This window comes from Manis pentadactyla, chromosome 13 (assembly GCF_030020395.1).
Source record: "Manis pentadactyla isolate mManPen7 chromosome 13, mManPen7.hap1, whole genome shotgun sequence".
Classification (NCBI taxonomy): Eukaryota; Metazoa; Chordata; class Mammalia; order Pholidota; family Manidae; genus Manis; species Manis pentadactyla.
In genome coordinates this window covers 105684383-105703381 of record NC_080031.1, presented here as the reverse complement: position 1 = coordinate 105703381, position 18999 = coordinate 105684383, and the positions used below count along the sequence as shown (strand labels likewise).

The window sequence follows — 18999 nt, the reverse complement described above, 5'->3', positions numbered from 1 at the left end:
AAACAACGACCACAAAAAAAAACAAGAAAAAAAATTTTTTTAATTAAAAAAAAAAAAATTTTTATTTAAAAAAAAAAAGGTGGTCGTTCGTTTTTCTTTATTCTCCGGTGCCAGCCTCAGGCCTCTGCTCACCAGTCTTTCTGCCCTGTTTCCCTACTATTGGGGTCCCTGTCCCTTTAAGACTTCCAAAGAGCGCTCGCCAAAACAAAGCAGCAAAAAAGCAAAAAAAAAAAAATGGTCGCGCGCTTTTCTTATGTCCTCTGTCGCCCAGCCTCCAGTGCCTGCTCACTGTTCTTGCTGCCCTGTTTTCCCAGTATCGAGGGCCCTGCACTCTGGCCCGGATGGCTGGGGCTGGGTGTTCGGCAGCCCTGGGCTCCGTCTCCCTCCCGCTCTGCCTGCTCTTCTCCCGCCGGGAGCTGGGGGGAGGGGCGCTCGGCTCCCGCGGGGCCGGGGCTTGTATCTTACCCCCTTCGCGAGGCGCTGGGTTCTCTCAGGTGTGGATGTGGTCTGGATATTGTCCTGTGTCCTCTGGTCTTTATTCTAGGAAGGGTTGTCTTTGTTATATTTTCATAGATACATGTTGTTTTGGGAGGAGATTTCCGCTGCTCTACTCACGCCGCCATCTTCCGCCCCACCCTGAATTTACTTTTGTATATGGGGTTAGACAATGGTCCAGTGTCATTCTCCTACATATAGCTGTCCAGTTTTGCCAGCACCATCTGTTGAAGAGACTGTCATTTCACCATTGTATGTCCATGGCTCCTTTATCAAATATTAATTGACCATATATGTTTGGGTTAATGTCTGGATTCTCTAGTGTGTTCCACTGGTCTGTGGCTCTGTTCTTGTGCCAGTACCAAATTGTCTTGATTACTATGGCTTTATAGTAGAGCTTGAAGTTGGGGAGTGAGATCCCCCCTACTTTATTCTTCTTTCTCAGGATTGCTTTGGCTATTTGGGGTCTTTGGTGTTTCCATATGAATTTTTGAATTATTTGTTCCAGTTCATTGAAGAATGTTGCTGGTAATTTGATAGGGATTGCATCAAATCTGTATATTGCTTTGGGTATGGCCATTTTGACGATATTGATTCTTCCTAGCCATGAGCATGGGATGAGTTTCCATTTGTTAGTGTCCCCTTTAATTTCTCTTGAGAGTGACTTGTAGTTTTCAGAGTATAGGTCATTCACTTCTTTGGTTAGATTTATTCCTAGATATTTTATTCTTTTTGATGCAATTGTGAATGGAATTGTTTTCCTGCTTTCTCTTTCTATTGGTTCATTGTTAGTGTATAGGAAACCTACAGATTTGTGTGTGTTAATTTTGTATCCTGCAACTTTGCTTACTCTGATATCAGTTCTAGTCGTTTTGGGGTGGAGTCTTTAGGGTTTTTTATGTACAATATCGTGTCATCTGCAAATAGTGACAGTTTAACTTCTTCTTTACCAATCTGGATTCCTTGTATTTCTTTGTTTTGTCTGATTGCCGTGGCTAGGACCTCCAGTACTATGTTAAATTGCAGTGGGGAGAGTGGGCATCCCTGTCTAGTTCCCGATCTCAGAGGAAAAGCTTTCAGCTTCTCGCTGTTCAGTATAATGTTGGCTGTGGGTTTATGATATATGGCCTTTATTATGTTGAGGTACTTGCCCTCTATTCCCATTTTGCTGAGAGTTTTTATCATGAATGGATGTTGAATTTTGTCAAATGCTTTTTCAGCATCTATGGAGATGATCATGTGGTTTTTGTCTTTCTTTTTGTTGATGTGGATGATGTTGATGTATTTTCGAATGTTGTACCATCCTTGCATCCCTGGGATGAATCCCACTTGGTCATGGTGTATGATCCTTTTGATATACTTTTGAATTCGGTTTGCTCATATTTTATTAAGTATTTTTGCATCTACATTCATCAGGGATATTGGTCTGTAATTTTCTTTTTTGGTGGGGTCTTTGCCTGGTTTTGGTATTAGGGTGATGTTGGCTTCATAGAATGAGTTTGGGAGTATTCCCTCCTCTTCTATTTTTTGGAAAACTTTAAGGAGAATGGGTATTATGTCTTTTCTGTGTGTCTGATAAAATTCCGAGGTAAATCTGTCCGGCCCGGGTGTTTTGTTCTTTGGTAGTTTTTTGATTACCGTTTCAATTTCTTTGCTTGTAATTGGTTTGTTTAACTTTTGTGTTTGTTCCTTGGTCAGTCTTGGAAGGTTGTATTTTTCTAGGAAGTTGTCCATTTCTTCTAGGTTTTCCAGCTTGTTGGCATATAGGTTTTCCTAGTAGTCTTTAATAATTCTTTGTATTTCTGTGGAGTCTGTCGTGATTTTTCCGTTCTCATTTCTGATTCTGTTGATTTTTGTTGATTCTCTTTTTCTCTTAATAAGTTTGGCTACAGGCTTATCTATTTTGTTTATTTTCTCAAAGAACCAGCTCTTGGTTTCATTGATTTTTGCTATTGTTTTATTCTTCTCAATTTTGTTTATTTCTTCTCTGATCTTTATTATGTCCCTCCTTCTGCTGACTTTAGGCCTCATTTGTTCTTCTTTTTCCAATTTCGATAATTGTGATGTTAGACTATTCATTTGGGATTGTTCTTCCTTTTTCAAGTGTGCCTGGATCGGTATATACTTTCGTCTTAAGACTGCTTTCGCTGTGTCCCACAGAAGTTGGGGCTTTGTGTTGTTGTTGTCATTTGTTTTTATATATTCCTTGATCTCTGTTTTAATTTGTTCGTTGCTCCATTGATTATTTAGGAGCATGTTGTTAAGCCTCCATGTGTTTGTGTGCCTTTTTGTTTTCTTTGTAGAATTTATTTGTACTTTTATACCTTTGTGGTCTGAAAAATTGGTTGGTAGAATTTCAGTATTTTGAATTTTGCTGAGGCTCTTTTTGTGGCCTAGTATGTGGTCTATTCTGGAGAATGTTCCATGTGCACTTGAGAAGAATGTATATCCTGTTGCTTTTGGATGTAGAGTTCTGTAGATGTCTATTAGGTCCATCTGCTCTACTGTGTTGTTCAGTGCTTCCGTGTCCTTACTTATTTTCTGCCCGGTGGATCTATCCTTTGGGGTGAGTGGTGTGTTGAAGTCTCCTAAAATGAATGCATTGCAGTCTGTTTCCCCCTTTAGTTCTGTTAGTATTTGTTTCATATATGCTGGTGCTCCTGTGTTGGGTGCATATATATTTAGAATGGTTATATCCTCTTGTTGGACTGAGCCCTTTATCATTATGTAGTGTCCTTCTTTATCTCTTGTTACTTTCTTTGTTTTGAAGTCTATTTTGTCTGATATTAGTACTGCAACCCGTGCTTTCTTCTCGCTGTTGTTTGCCTGAAATATGTTTTTCCATCCCTTGACTTTTAGTCTGTACATACATGTCTTTGGGTTTGAGGTGAGTTTCTTGTAAGCAGCATATAGATGGGTCTTGCTTTTTTATCCGTTCTATTACTCTGTGTCTTTTGATTGGTGCATTCAGTCCATTTACATTTAGGGTGACTGTTGAAAGATATGTACTTATTGCCATTGCAGGCTTTAAATTCGTGGTTACCGAAGGTTCAAGGTTAGCCTCTTTAGTATCTTACTGCCTAACTTAGCTCGCTTATTGAGCTGTTATATGCACTGTCTGGAGATTCTTTTCTTCTCTCCCTTCTTATTCCTCCTCCTCGATTCTTCATATGTTGGGTGTTTTGTTCTGTGCTCTTTCTAGGAGTGCTCCCATCTAGAGCAGTCCCTGTAAGATGCCCTGTAGAGGTGGTTAATGGGAAGCAAATTCCCTCAGCTTTTGCTTGTCTGGGAATTTTTTAATCCCGCTATCATATTTAAATGATAGTCGTGCTGGATACAGTATCCTTGGTTCAAGGCCCTTCTGTTTCATTGCATTAAGTATATCATGCCATTCTCTTCTGGCCTGTAGGGTTTCTGTCAAGAAGTCTGATGATAGCCTGATGGGTTTTCCTTTATAGGTGACCTTTTCCTCTCTAGCTGCCTTTAAAACTCTTTCCTTGTCCTTGATCTTTGCCATTTTAATTATTATGTGTCTTGGTGTTGTCCTCCTTGGATCCTTTCTGTTGGGGTTTCTGTGTATTTCCGTGGTCTGTTCGATTATTTCCTCCCCCAGTTTGGGGAAGTTTTCAGCAATTATTTCTTCTAAGATACTTTCCATCTCTTTTCCTCTCTCTTCTTCTTCTGGGACCCCTATAATACGGATATTGTTCCTTTTGGATTGGTCATGCAGTTCTCTTAATATTGTTTCATTCCTGGAGATCCTTTTATCTCTCTCTATGTCAGCTTCTATGCGTTCCTGTTCTCTGGTTTCAATTCCATCAATGGCCTCTTGCATCCTATCCATTCTGCTTATAAACCCTTCCAGAGTTTGTTTCATTTCTGCGATCTCCTTTCTGGCATCTGTGATCTCCCTCCGGACTTCATCCCATTTCTCTTGCGTATTTCTCTGCATCTCTGTCAGCATGTTTATGATTTTTATTTTGAATTCTTTGTCAGGAAGACTGGTTAGGTCTGTCTCCTTCTCTGGTGGTGTCTCTGTGATCTTTCTCTGCCTGTAGCTTTGCCTTTTCATGGTGATAGGAATAGTCTGCAGAGCTGGGATGAGTGACGGCTGGAAGGACTTCCTTTCTTGTTGGTTTGTGGCCCTCCTCTCCTGGGAGAACAGCGGCCTCTAGTGGCTTGTGCTGCGCAGCTGCGGGCAGACAGGGTTTCTGCTTCCTGCCCGGCTGCTATGGAGTTAATCTCCGCTGTTGCTGTGGGCGTGGCCTGGCTCGGGCAGGTGCTCCAAAATGTTGGAGTCGCTTTGGAGCAGGAGCTGCTGGGAGGCTATTTATCTCCGTAAGGGGCCTCCCTGCTCCCTGCAGCCCAGGGGTTAGGGTGCCCAGAGATCCCCGGATTCCCTACCTCTGGACTAAGTGTCCCGCCCTGCCCCTTTAAGACTTCCAAAAAGCACCCGCCAAAACAAAAGAACAACCACAAAAAAAAAAATAATGGCCGCTCATTTTTCTTTATTCTCCAGCGCCAGCCTCAGGCACTGGCTCACTGGTCTTGCTGCCCTTTTTCCCTAGTATTGGGGTCACTATCCCTTTATGACTTCCAAAATGTGCTCGCCAAAAGAAAACAGCACCAACAAAACAAAAAAAAAATGGCCGTTCTCTTTTCTTTTGTTATCCGGCGCTGGCCTCCAATATCCGCTCCCCAGTCTTGCTGCCCTATTTACCTAGTATTGGGGTCCCTGCCCCTTTAAGACTTCCAAAAAGCACTCGCCACAACAAAACAACAACAACTACGAAAAAAAAAGAAATGGCCGCTCACTTTTCTTTGTCTTCTGGCGCCAGGCCTCCGTACCCGCTCCCTGGTCTTGCTGCCCTGTTTCCCTAGTATCCAGGGCCCCCTGGGCACGTACTGTGTCTGCGCTCTGGCCCGGATGGCTGGGGCTGGGTGTTCGGCAGTCCTGGGCTCCGTCTCCCTCCCGCTCTGCCTGCTCTTCTCCCACCGGGAGCCGGGGTGAGGGGCCTTGGGTCCTGCGGGGCCGGGGCTTGTATCTTACCCCCTTCGCGAGGCGCTGGGTTCTCTCAGGTGCGGATGTGGTCTGGCTGTTGTCCTGTGTCCTCTGGTCTCTATTCTAGGATGAGTTGTCTGTTTTATATTTTCATAGATATATGTGGTTTTGGGAGGGGATTTCTGGTGCTCTACTGACGCCGCCATCTTGGCTCTGCCCCCAGCTTCCTTATTTTTTACAGCTCCACAGCATTTCTTTGAGCCACAACTAATTTAACCATTCTCTGTAATGGATAGTTGAATGGCTTCTGTCTTTTCTGTCATAAGCAGTGCAGTAATACCTTATTAGTTTCTGATGTTGGAGTTCTGTCTGAGAAATTTTTAGGAATAGTAGTAATTTTTTCCTGTTCTCAATTCAACTTATTCCTTTTTTAATTTGAGCAGATCATGGAGTGAGAAAAATTGTTGGTATAAATTAAAAAATAGCTTTCAACCCTTAAGACTGCTACAATATTTAGTCGTAACCCATATGATTATAAATTCCATAAAAGCTTACCTATATGAATTAACGTGGGATGGGTGAGAACTGTGTGGAAGTGAAAAACCAATTTTTTTAAGCTAAACAAGCAGCTGCAGGCTGTTGCATCTTATGATTTTTTTTTAAAGCAAAACTAGATGATCTTTTAAATTTAGTTTGTCTTCCTAATTATCATTTCAAATATATATATAGTATTCTATCTCATTGATGTCTTATACTTTTAAAATAATTTTTCTATCATTTAAAGTTTTAGTTTCCAGGTTTTGCTAGCAGAGTTAATACAACATTGGGCAGACATCTCAAAGAAAAAATAATTTTTTTTCCTTTGAGGTAAATTCCTAGGATTGGATTGCTGGGTCCAAATTGTGTGAATATTTTTGAGGCTCTTACTTTGTATTCCTACATTATTTTCCTCAAGGAGTACAGCGTCACAAGCAATGTGTTAGTGTTTCTAATTTCTTCACACCCTCAGCAGATTATTATTTACAATTTAGTCAAGAGGGTATTAAAGAATGACTTTTGTTTTGCTTCATATATTTTTGATTACTAACTTCTCAGGGCTTAAAATATTAATGTTGTTTTAAATTCTAATGGTTTTACGTTTCTTCACCATTTATGTTAATCTTTTTCTTACACAGGAAATTCTTGGTACATCACTTTCTGCACCTTTAACATCTTACCAGACGATTTATGTTCTCCCAATGCTCACCATTAAGGAGGATAAAGGTAAAGAATTTCTTTCTAGAAATACTTGGGCAATCGTATTCTGGTTCTCTGAGGTAATGCCACACTTTCTTTTCTAAGGCACTGGTGTGGTTACGAGTGTTCCTTCTGACTCCCCTGATGATCTTTCCGCCCTCAGAGACTTGAAGAAAAAGCAAGTGAGTGTCTGAGCCTGATATTCTTATTTCTTCTTCATCATCTCACTGATAAGACACCACTGAACTCACTGTGGGATTAGCTAAAAAGCAGCTTCTTTGAGCTGCTATCTCTAACCTGTTTCTTGATGTTTTATATATTTTATTGTGGTTTGAATTTTAAATATATTTCATGGAGTTTAAAAAAAATACTTTCTTTTTTTAGAGCAGTTTTAGGTTTACATAAAATTGAGACGAAGGTACAGAGAGATTTCCCTTACACCCCCTGCTTCCACACATGCATAGCCTCCCCCATTATCAACATCACTCACCAGGGAGGGACATTTTTTACCAAGGCTGAATGTACATTGATACATCATAATCACCTAAAGTTCATTGTTTACCTTAGAGCTCATTATTGGTGTTGTATGTTCTGTGGATTTGAGCAAATATATGACGACATCCATCCATCACTATAATGTCAGAGTATTTTCACTTCCTGAAAATTCTCTCTGTGGTCTTGCTGCTTATCTCTCCTCCTCACCTTTTGTAACCACTCATCTTTTTATTGTCTCTGTAGTTTTACTTTTTCCAGAATGTCGGATAATTGAAATCATACAGTTTGTAGCCTTTCAAATTGACTTCTTTCACTTAGTAATATGCATTAAGGTTTCTTTCTGTCTTGTCATAGCTTGATAGCTCATTTCTTTTTAGTGGTGAATAGTATTCTGTTGTCTGGATGTACCACAGTTGATTTATCCATTTACCTACTGAGGGACATCTTGGTTGCTAACAAGTGTTGGCAATTATGAATACAGCTGCTATAAACATCCATGTACAGGTTTTTGCATGGACATCAGTTTTCAGCTCCTTTGGGTAAATACCAAGGAGTGTAATTGCTTGGTAAGACTATGTTTAGTTTTGTAAGAAATTGCCAAACTGTCTTCCAAAATGACTATTCCATTTGCATTGCCACCAGCACTGAATGAGAGCTCCTGTTGCCCCACCTCCTTGTTGGCATCTGGTGGTGTCAGTGTGCTGTGTTTTGGCCATGGTAGTAGGTGTGTTACTGATATCTTGTTGTTGTTTTGATTTTCATTTCCTCGGTGATGTGTAATGTGGAGCATCTTTTATATGCTTGTTTTACATCTGTATATCTTCTTCAGTGAGGTGTGTCTATTAAGGTTTTCGACTTCTTTTTAAAATAGACTGTTTTCTTACTGAGCTTTAAGAGTTCTTTGTATATATTGGATAACAGTGCTTTTATGAGATGTCTTTTGTAAATTTTTTTCCCCAGTCTGGCTTGTCTTTTAATTCACTTGGTGCTGCCTGTTGCAGAGCATTATTTTTAAATTTAATGAAGTCTAGTTTATCAGTTTTTTTCTTTCATGTATTGTATCTTTGGTGTTGCATCTAAAGACATCACCATGCCAGTGGTCTTTAGGTTTCTCCTACATTATCTTCTAGGAGTTTTATAGTTTTATGTTTTATGTCAAAATCCATGATCTATTTTGAGTTATTTTTGGCTGGTATAAGGTCTACATCTGGATTGATTTTTTTTTTTTGCATGTGGATGTCCACTTGTTTCAGGAACATTTGTTGAAGAAACTGTCTTTGCTCCAAGTGTTTTGCCTTTACTTCTTGGTCAAAGAATAGCTGACTGTGTATTTCTGGGGTCTGTTTCTGGTCCCTGTCCTGCTTGGCTGATCTGTTTGTCCTATTGCCAGCACCACCCTGTATTGTTCACTGTGACTTTAGAGTGAGCCTTGAAGTCAGATAGTGTCAGTCCTTCAGATTTGTTGTTCCTTAATATTGGCTTGGCTATTCTGGTCTTTTGCTTTTCCATAAAAACTTTGGAGCCTGCTTGTCAGTATCCATAAAATAACTTGTTGGGATTTTGATTGAGATTGCGCTGAATCTCTAGGTTAAGTTTGAAATAAGTGACATCTTAACAATATTGAGTCTTGCAGTCCATGAACACAGTATATATTTCCATTTATTTAGTTTTTCTTTGATTCTCTTCAATACAAGTTTGTAGTTTTTTTTCCTCATACAGATCTTATGCATATATTGTTTTGTATGTAAGTATTAAGCTTTTTGGTGCTAATGTAAATGGTATTGTGTTTTTAATTTCACATTCCACCTGCTCATTGTTGGTAGATACCAACATAATTGACTGTTGTATGTTAACTTTGTATCCTGCAGTGTTGCTATAATTGCCTGTTAGTTCTAGGAGGTTTTTTGATATTGATTCTTCCAGATTTTCTACATAGATCATGCCATCTGGGAAAAATGATAGTTTTATGTCTTCTTTCCCAAATTGTATACCTTTTATTTTCTTACCTTGTCTTAGTGCATTAGCAAGGACATACAGTACGATGCTGAAAAGGAGTGGTGAGAGGGGACATCCCTGCCCTGTACCTGATCTTAGTGGAAAAGCTTTGAGTTTCTCATCATTAAATACTATATTAGCTGTAGGTTATGCAGATAGTCTTTATCCAGTTGAGAGAGTCTGCTTCTATTCCTGACTTCCTGGGAGCTTTTATCATAAGTGGGTGGTAGATTTTGTCAAATGCTTTTTGGGTCTGTTGATGTGATCATGTGATTTTTTTTTTTTAATCTGTTGCTGTGATGGATTTTCATATGACTTTTGACGAACTTTCCTGATACTCTCATTTTCATTGCAACCTAGAATATGAACCTCTTTTAGGTAGTGTGTGTCTGAGTTTTTGCTTTTGGCCTACAGTTTGATCATCTAAGCCATTCATTCTAACTTAAACTGTTGAGTTTTTAAAAGTCATAGATCCTTCTTGAGATACTTGGTAAAATTAAAACGTTGCTCCATAAGGGGAGGAGAATAAATAATAGTTTCTTAAAAAGTTCGAAGTTGTTTCTCTGAATGATTATACCAGTAAAGTGTTGATATTAGTGTTAACTTGCAAATTTTTTTTAGGCCTTACGAGCAAAGTATGGAATTAGAGATGACATGGTCTTGCCATATGAGCCAGTAAGTACATAGATGATTCGTAATATTCATATCCATCTTTTTATCAGAGAAAAAACAGTTAACATTTTGTAACCTTGTAACAAAATTAAATAGTGGGGTACAAAAATAAGAGGGAATTTGCTTAAGAGTTTACTTACTTTAACTTGATGCCTGCAATGGCAGATAAGAGTGAGAAAAACTAAAAATAAGCATTTTCTTAGTACCTGGTACCTGCAGCAATACCCGGCATTGCTAAAACGAGTAGATTTTTAGCAATGCCAATTTTATAGTAGGCTATTTTGCTGGTATGGCCAATTTCCAGCCTTTTAAAGACAAAATTTTGCTATATTACTTAAGAATATTTATGTTTTCATATTAATGTCTACAGAAGAAACAAAATTTTAATTACTAGCAAATTACCTGCATGAAAATCTGAGAATTATTATAAACTAAAAACAAGACCATCCATAAATTCAGTTGTTTACATCATTTTGCTAGTTTCAACCATAATTATTTAGTTAATCATTTGCCAGTGGAGGGATGAGAACTGGTAGTGAGGGAGGGATGTTGTGGGGGCGTTAGGGCACAGAATTTGGGTGATTCTTGTGAAGAGTGAAGACAAATTCACATCTGGGTGTTAGTCCCTCTGTGACTACCTAATGTGTCATCCTGCCTTAAGGATCTATAAAGCCTGAAATGACTTGATTGAACAGTCGATGCAAAAGGATTATGTTACATAGGGCTGTTTGTAATTGATTCAATGTGTGAATAAGTTTCTGACATTGCTGTTCTTTGCAGGTGCCAGTCATTGAAATCCCAGGTTTTGGAAATCTTTCTGCTGTAACTATTTGTGATGAGTTGAAAGTTCAGAGCCAGAATGACCGAGAAAAACTTGCAGAAGCAAAGGAGAAATTATATCTAAAGGGGTTTTATGATGGTGTAAGTGATAATTTTTTATTATTTTTACTTTATTTACTCCATGCTCTGTGATTTTCTTCTTAATGACTTAGAAAAAATATATAAAAGTTCAGTATAGTTTCAGCTATGTACTGATTTGAGAGAGATTAATATGAGATTGTATTATTTCCAAATTTTTTAAATCTTTTTTTTTGTCTAATAGCATTTACAGAAATTACATTTTTCTGCCTTCTAGGAATCTTAAGAAATGAATTTCTTGAGAGGTTACTTAAAATTTAAAGTTATTTCATATTATTATGCAGTAAACTCCAGAGGTTTATTGCATGGATAATACCTGGTCCCTTCTGCCTTATAATTGAGGAGTCTCTATTTTAAATAGCAGTTTCATTTACTTCATGTAATTTACTTGTTAATACCTATTAAATGCCAGGTGAGCACAATAAACATGTTTTGAACCTCTCTTTTCTCTTTACTTTTGCATATGTTAGTGTGGCCTACATTTCCATGGAAAGAAGACTAAGCTAGAGAAAGTAAATATCCAACTAAGTTGCTAGTGGCTTGAAATTGGAATAGTGAGGATTTTTAAGGCTATAAATGAGGCTATTCTTTATTTTTACCTTTACTCTCATTTTTCGGGATAACCAAGAATTGGTTATGTGTCTTTTTAAAGTAACTTAACACATTTTGGGTGATAATAAAAGCCAACACTTACAAAGCACTCGCATATTAACTTACTTAAACCTCAAAATAACCCTATGAAGTGGGCACTATTATTCCCATTTTAGAGATGAGGAAATTGAGGCACTAAGGGATTAGGTAATTTACCCAAGATGAACTACATAGCCAGCCACTGGCAGAACTGGGAGTCAGGGCAGGCATCTTGCCTTTAGGATTTGTGCTTTTAACCACTATACCATAGTGATCAATAAGTATAATTTCATAATGATGAATTAAAGAAGTATGAAGCATTTTGGTATGTTAGAGGATTGGAAGGTCAGTGAAGAACATGTATTTTGTCTGATAGAATCTATTTGAGGAGACGCAAGAGTCAGACAGATGGAGATCAAAATATCAGCTGGAAGGGGAGTGTGCCTTAGACCATTGTGACAACAATGGGCAAGTTAATACTTTGCCCTAGAATTAAATTTCCGCTCTATGTAAAAGTCACAGTTGAAAAACAGTAGACCTTCGTCTAAGAGCCAGGTTGATCACAAGGCCAAGCAAAGGAGAATGCTCACTGGCCACAGATGGAATTGGAAAGAGACACTTAAATAGGGTTGAGCTGCATATGCTCAGTTCCTTCTCCCAAACCTTTGAGTAATGAGGTGAGTTAGTGTAGTGGAATTCTCTGTATGGAAACCTGGGAAGTGGGAAGGAAGTGAGTATTCCTTCCTAATCACGTTCATGATAGTTATCCTAGTTACACTGAAAGAAAAACAAGTGTTACAAATAGTAGTTGTCCAGGCTATGCCAAAATAAAACCTTAAGGTTCTAAATGTGATAAATTTCACACTAAAGATATCTTGGTTTTGGGTAAAAGTAAATTCAGTTGTGGAAAAGGTTGGAGGGAACTCAAAGCAAGTTTTAATTGTTTTGTATGTGTTTTTGCCCCTTTCTATCCTTTTAGGTAATGTTGGTGGATGGATTTAAAGGACAGAAGGTCCAAGACGTAAAGAAGTCTATCCAGAAAAAGATGATTGACACCGTATGTGACAGGCTATCCTCTGAAGCCTGTTTTAGGAAAAAAGCTTTTAGTTAGTAGGTTGTTAATTAATAGTGAGTTCTGTAGTTGAACTTGGAGCTATATTACAGATACGTAATTTTGTGCCAGAAAATAGGACACCTGTTTAGCAATTCATTTAACTTGAAAATCCCACATGTAACGTTGATGAAGGTAGTGTTTTAAAGTCGGCATGTGCAAAAGCACACACTGAGGACTTTAGTGAAGCTCCCCGGAAGTGGCTGTTTGAGAGACCGGTGCTTACAGTTCTTTATTTTTGTACTTTTACTTTTTACTTCCATTTTCCCCCACCCCCTTCATTTTTGTTGTAGCTTTTTGTTTTGAACTCCTTAACTACTTTTAAAACTAATCCTTATTTTTGACAGTTGTATGTACCAATAATACAGGGACACAGTGGTCTGTAAAGCTTATTAAAATAAAACAGTTTCCTCTCCATCCTTCCATGTTCCCTTACATTTCTCTCCCTTGGACAAAATTACTTTCAGCTGTTATACTTGTTTCTTTTTAGTATTGACCTCCATCTCTCTTAGAGATCTCTAAATGCTTTTAGTGTATTTTATTTTTCATCTTTATTAATCAGCCATTGACTTCCTACTATGGAAGGTCAAGATGTAACTTCTCCCTACCATGTGTCTCTCTAACCGCACTGTGTTGGTTTACACCTCTCCACCTCCCATCTTCCTAGTATATCTATAACTTAGTCATTTTTTGAGACATGGCTGACCCACAGTGTAGTATGTAAGGAGACCTTTTCTTCTCCAGCTTTTCGTTTTCCTTGGCATTAATAACTGTCTTTTTTTTTCTTTACTTTTAAATACAATTATCAACATTCCATTCAAACACTGTCCCAGTGCTCTGTTTCTCCTTTGAATACATCATTATGCTATTGACTCCATTTTAGAGAAAATGCTTGCAGAACCTTCTGGCCTGTTTTAATCTGGACTGGTTGCTTACCGACCGGGTGCACATGTTGCCTGGGATGCCCCTCCGCCATTACTCAGGATTCCCTCTGGTTCTGTTGAATAGGATCTGCTGCCTCCTCAATTCCAGGGCTGCCTCTTTCTTATTTCCTCTCTCATTTTGGCGAAGCTCTGCCTCTAGTAGCTTTTCTGAAAAAGGTGTCTAGGAGGTAAATTTTTGCTACCTCCCATGTCTGAAATATTTTTATTCTATCCTTATATTTGATTTCCTGGGAATAGAATTCTGGATTGGAAATAATTTTCCCTTAAAGTTTTGAGGGCATTCTCCGTGGTGGTCTGATTCATTGTTGCTGTTGAGAAGTCCAACCTGCCCTGGCGATAACGGGTTTTCTGTGGAGGCTTGTCCCCCCCACCCCGGGAGCTCGTGTGCCCGCCCTCCTGGTACCCTGAAAGCCCGCGACCTGCCCCCTGTGACCTGCCGCCTGTGGGTCGCTTCCCATCACTCCTGGCTGCTTGATGGGCTCCTTCAAGCTGGAGACTTCTTCAATTTTGGGAAAACTTTTTGACTTCCTATTTGATTATTTTCATCACTTCCTATTCCTTGTTTTTCCTTTCTGAATTTTTATTATTCAGATATTTGTTATCAGTCCTTTTCTTTCTGGGAGGGGAGGGTCCCTGAACCTTTTCTTCTAATAAGTTTTTGTCTGTTTACTGTTTTTTTTTTTTTTTTTAATATCTGCTATTTGTGTGTGTAAATAAAAATGTCGAAGAACTCAAGAAAAATTTTCTTGGTATGGAAAATTTCAAACTTACCAAAAAGGTAGAGAGTAGTATGATGAATTCCTATATACCTATTCCCCTGCTTCAACAATTACCAATTAGGAGCATTTTAAGAGCTTGTTGTTAGCTGATTGACCCTTTTTATATAGGCTGCTATTCTTGTTTCATGGTTGTGAAATTGTAATCTCTTCTCTCTTTGAGGAAAATTGTTGATTTAAAAGTGGGTATGAAAAGGTAACTGCAACCTATTTGGATAAGAGTAGGGGTTATTATGGGGCTTAACTGGGGATGATGTGGAAGGACTGTTTAGGCCTTGGGGAACCCCTGTTGTTAGCTCTGATGGTAGGGCTTCCTGGATTTGTTAGGTTTCCCCCAGCAGATTCTTCTAGTGTCCAGCTTAAAGGATCTAAGCCAACTGAGCATTCTGGGAGCTGAATGGAGAAGATTGCTAGGGTGGATCCTAATACCCGAGTGTGCTGACTTTCATATAATCCTTTTTTCTGCTGTGACACTCGGACCCTCAGTATTGTCTTCTAGTCTCCCAGAGACTCTCCTTTGTCCTCTCCAGCAAATAAACCTTCATTATTCTGCTGACACAGGGAAGAGCAGTTGCCTGTCTGTGTAGTGTGGGGTTAGGGATCTGGGTTTCTAATGCTTGAGAAGACTTGAGGGAGACCTGCTCTTTTCATCCTCATGTTACCTCTGCCTCCAGAGCTGTCTTGTGCCGTAAGTGCTGGGGCCTTGGAGGCTTGCTGGTGCCGACTGGGTTGCCTTGGCTTCCGTACCGATGGCTTAGTGTCCAGCTACATTCCTTTGGTCTTACAATACAGTTAGTCACTCATCCTGCCTTTTTAGCTTCCAGAATTTGGTTGATACTGTTTCTTTTTCCTTCTTTTTGTCTTTGGAGGCTCAGGCTGTTAAAAGAAAAAAACCTCTTTGTGCCATTTTGTTGGAATTTTGAGAAGGAGCACAGTTAAATGTCTTGTTTTTAACTTACCATCTTTAAACCAACATCTTAGTTATTTAAGTTCAGTTGGAAGACTTGTATTAAGAATACAGAGCAGTGAATTATTTTATGACTAATAATGCTAAATTTTATTTTAAAAAATTATCCTAGTCTAACAAATTTGGGACCATAGTACATTAAGGGATATTTATATTTGGTAAAAAATAAGATTTGCAGATAGTTTTTTAGTGAGGATTTTTCATGGCACTATAAATTTTTATTAACAATACTTTCTATTTTTAATTTTTGTGCATCTTTATATTTTTATTTTAGGTGTAATTTTCTTAAAAAAGCAGTGGTTCCCATTGTACTTAATTGCATATTTTCTTTATATTTTTTAAAAAATAAGAATAAAAGGCTGCCATGGGCAGCCTAACCTTCAGACCATAGGATTAGAAACTATTCAGCATCATTTACTTTCCACTGAAAAGGGATAATTGATACCTAGGGAAGGTGGTCCATTTGATGAAAATGCAAACCTTTTCAAAATCAAGTGTTGCATAGAAAGAAAGGCAGGTAATTTCTACCCTGGGATGAGGGAAGACGTAATGAAAATGTGGTGGTTTGGTTATTGGTAGGATAGTATTTTTTAAAGAGCTTTTTTTTATTATCCTTGAGGAGTTGAGATTGACTTCACACACTATCTGATACATTTTTTTGTTTACTTTCATTTAGGGAGATGCATTTATTTACATGGAACCAGAGAAACAAGTTATGTCCAGGTCTTCAGATGAATGCGTTGTGGCCCTGTGTGACCAGTGGTCAGTCTCTTTTATAGCAAGACGTAATTTCCTTTAGGCACTTTGCTTAGTCTTTTTGACTTCTATCTATTTTTTTTTTAATCGATTTGTCCACTCCCAGGTACTTGGATTATGGAGAAGAGAACTGGAAAAAACAGACATTGCAGTGCTTGAAGAACCTGGAAACGTAAGATGGGAGAAAGTGATGAGGGAGGGAAAGGAGACAGAAGCCCGGAAGACAATCAGGGGGAGAGAGACACTGCCTTTCACTCTCCCCAGGTTCTGTGAGGAGACCAGGAGGAATTTCGAAGCTACCTTAGGCTGGCTGCAAGAGCACGCTTGCTCAAGAACTTACGGTTTAGGTAGGCAACCTTCAGTTCTTCGGTTTGAATGACCTTGCCAATGACACGCGAAATCAATGCTTTTAGCCTTCTCCCCCTTCTAGTGTTTTTCTGAATTGGAAGTGAGAGGTTCCAGTTAGGGGCGGGGGACTGGGATGCGGCTCCCTGCCGTCTGCCTGGTGGTAGAAGCATATGCCCTTTCTGACGCCCTTGCTTTTATTTTTATTTGAGGTGTAATTTTTTTTAGCGCATTTCTATTTACCACTTTATTAATTATTCAGGTAAATTTGAGAACTTTCTAAGTAAGCTTTGTAAATGCTGTAGACATCTTCTTGACAATGTGGATTTTATAGATGAAGTGTCTGTTAGGTTCCTCATGCATTAATTTTCCTCTTTTTATCTTGCAGGTACCCGTCTGCCGTGGGATGAGCAGTGGCTGATTGAATCGCTCTCTGATTCCACTATTTACATGGCATTTTACACAGTTGCACACCTGTTGCAGGGGGGCAGCTTGCGTGGACAGGCCGAGTCTCTGCTGGGCATCAGGTGGGTAAGGGAAAGAGGCGAGTGTGTGTGGGCAGGAGGTGTGATCTTTTGATTTAGGTATTGAAAGTTCTTTTTATTCAGTGTTTAGTTTTCCTAAGAATCATTTAGCAGAATTTTGTCATGATGTTTTTGCTTTTTTGCTATTGAATTGACAAAAAGTTACAAATAGCTTCTTCTCTATTATTATGATTATCCCATTCTTCATTCTTATGGGAGTCCATTGTCTTAATTTGTTACTATACTACATTAAGAAAAAGGTTCCTACTTTGTGATTAGATTAAAATATTGATTCTTTCAAAGAAATTATGTGTATTTTGTTGTTGCATTTTGTTTTATTTTTAACATAGACCACAACAGATGGCCAAGGAAGTTTGGGATTATGTTTTCTTTAAAGAGGCTCCATTTCCTAAGACTCAGATCCCAAAGGAAAAGTTAGATCAGTTAAAGAAGGAATTCGAGTCCTGGTACCCTGTAGATCTCCGAGTCTCTGGCAAGGATCTTGTTCCAAATCATCTTTCGTATTACCTTTATAATCACGTGGCTATGTGGCCAGAACAAAGGTGAGTGCTAAAAAAGATGTGCACTAAATTTATTGATTACTGACAAGGGTGCCTTGTAGATTCAACTACATAAGAAGTTATAGAGAGTATAGATATGCCGATTACCTTTTTCTTTTCTTACATTTTAATATATTTAAGTACACTTTTTCCTATCTGTTACATCTAGAAATCCTCATACGTACTTTGGGCCACCAAAGCATGTCATATGTTGGGTATATTGATAGTCTTATCAGTCGTTCACTTGACCTGTTATGTGACTCATTTGACCTGTTAGATGCAGGAATAAGGCAGTTTAAGACAGAGCCTAGAATGTTAGAATTGGAAGGAAACCACCTTTTAGAGCCAAGAGCCCCAGGTTACAGCATTAGTTGCCAATGATGCTTTGACTGGAATCTGGACCTAAAAGGCCTTTTTAATACAGTGTGCTCAGAGTTATCCTTATCATCTTTCCTCTTGACCCAGACACATCTCTGTGCCTCCAGTCCCTCAACTAGCTGAAGAAACAACTCGTCCCTCTGTTCAAATTTTCTTTTGTAAAAACCACAACAATCTCATGTGATTTCTTATATTCAGAATGAGATTGTATTTTCTTTGTCAAGAATAAAAGGAAGATTTTGAGGTAGAGGGATAAACTAAATCTGATATGATTCTTGTCATCCAATTATTTTTTCTGTTGTTTAAAAAGTATTTTTGGAGAAATTGTGTATCTCAGAGGTACTTATTGGTAATATAGTTGAATGTTCATTCCTTTGCATCCTGTTTTTGACAAACATTAGGTAGAAATTATGGGTGAGTAATAACGTCAGGTGCTTATGCCCTGCACTGTTCTAATCACTTTCAGTAACTCATGTAATTCTCACTTCAACTTTTCGAGGAACGTCTGTAATATCCTCACTTCACAGGCAAGGAATCTTACTGAGGCATAGAGAGCTCAAATAGTTCACCCAGTTAGCCAGCAGTGGCAGATTCAGGAAGCAGACCACAGTAGTCTGGCTGCAGAGCTCTTGCTCAGTCACTGTTTCCCATGTGGCTGGAGTGATGAATGATGTGTACATAGTTTGAAAGTGCAGGCAGTTCATAAAGGTAAAAAGGTAAGAGCGAACTTTCACCTTTGCCTCTGTATTACTCTGCTTCCCAAAGCTCATCCCTGCTACTGCTTTCTTGCAATTTCTTCTGGAAAATGTATTTATGCATATACCAGCCTCAGGTATCTATAGGTATTTATTTTTTAATTTATACAAAGATACCACATTGTTGATGCTACTCTGTTGTTGTTTTTGTAACAGTATATTTCTAAGATCTTTTTATATACATATATATATATATATACATATATATATATATATATATATGGATATTTATATCCCTGCCTGTATTTTTAAAAGTTACATAGTGTTTCATTGTATGCCTGAACCATAGTTTATATAACCAGTCCTTTACTAATGGACATTTTCCTTATTTTCTTTTGTCTCCTATTGTGAATGGGAACTCAGTAAATATCCTTGTACATTTATCTTAGCAAACTCTTACAAATCTTTTAGTATGTACCTCAGATTTTTGAGCCTAAAAC

The 18999-nt window shown here is 38.5% G+C and overlaps 1 protein-coding gene across 2 annotated transcripts in view; it reads left to right on the top strand.

The window, feature by feature from the left end:
• Positions 1 to 18999, top strand: part of LARS1 (leucyl-tRNA synthetase 1) — an 80554-nt gene that overhangs the window by 29371 nt on the left and 32184 nt on the right. For both annotated transcript variants that reach the window (XM_036894851.2, XM_057491050.1), the window contains 10 exons: positions 6673 to 6760; positions 6839 to 6915; positions 9845 to 9898; positions 10676 to 10816; positions 12423 to 12500; positions 15918 to 16003; positions 16104 to 16169; positions 16262 to 16344; positions 16731 to 16869; positions 17217 to 17429. In XM_036894851.2, the coding sequence (XP_036750746.2) occupies positions 6673 to 6760; positions 6839 to 6915; positions 9845 to 9898; positions 10676 to 10816; positions 12423 to 12500; positions 15918 to 16003; positions 16104 to 16169; positions 16262 to 16344; positions 16731 to 16869; positions 17217 to 17429 (1025 nt within the window). The remainder of the gene's footprint in view (positions 1 to 6672; positions 6761 to 6838; positions 6916 to 9844; positions 9899 to 10675; positions 10817 to 12422; positions 12501 to 15917; positions 16004 to 16103; positions 16170 to 16261; positions 16345 to 16730; positions 16870 to 17216; positions 17430 to 18999) is intronic.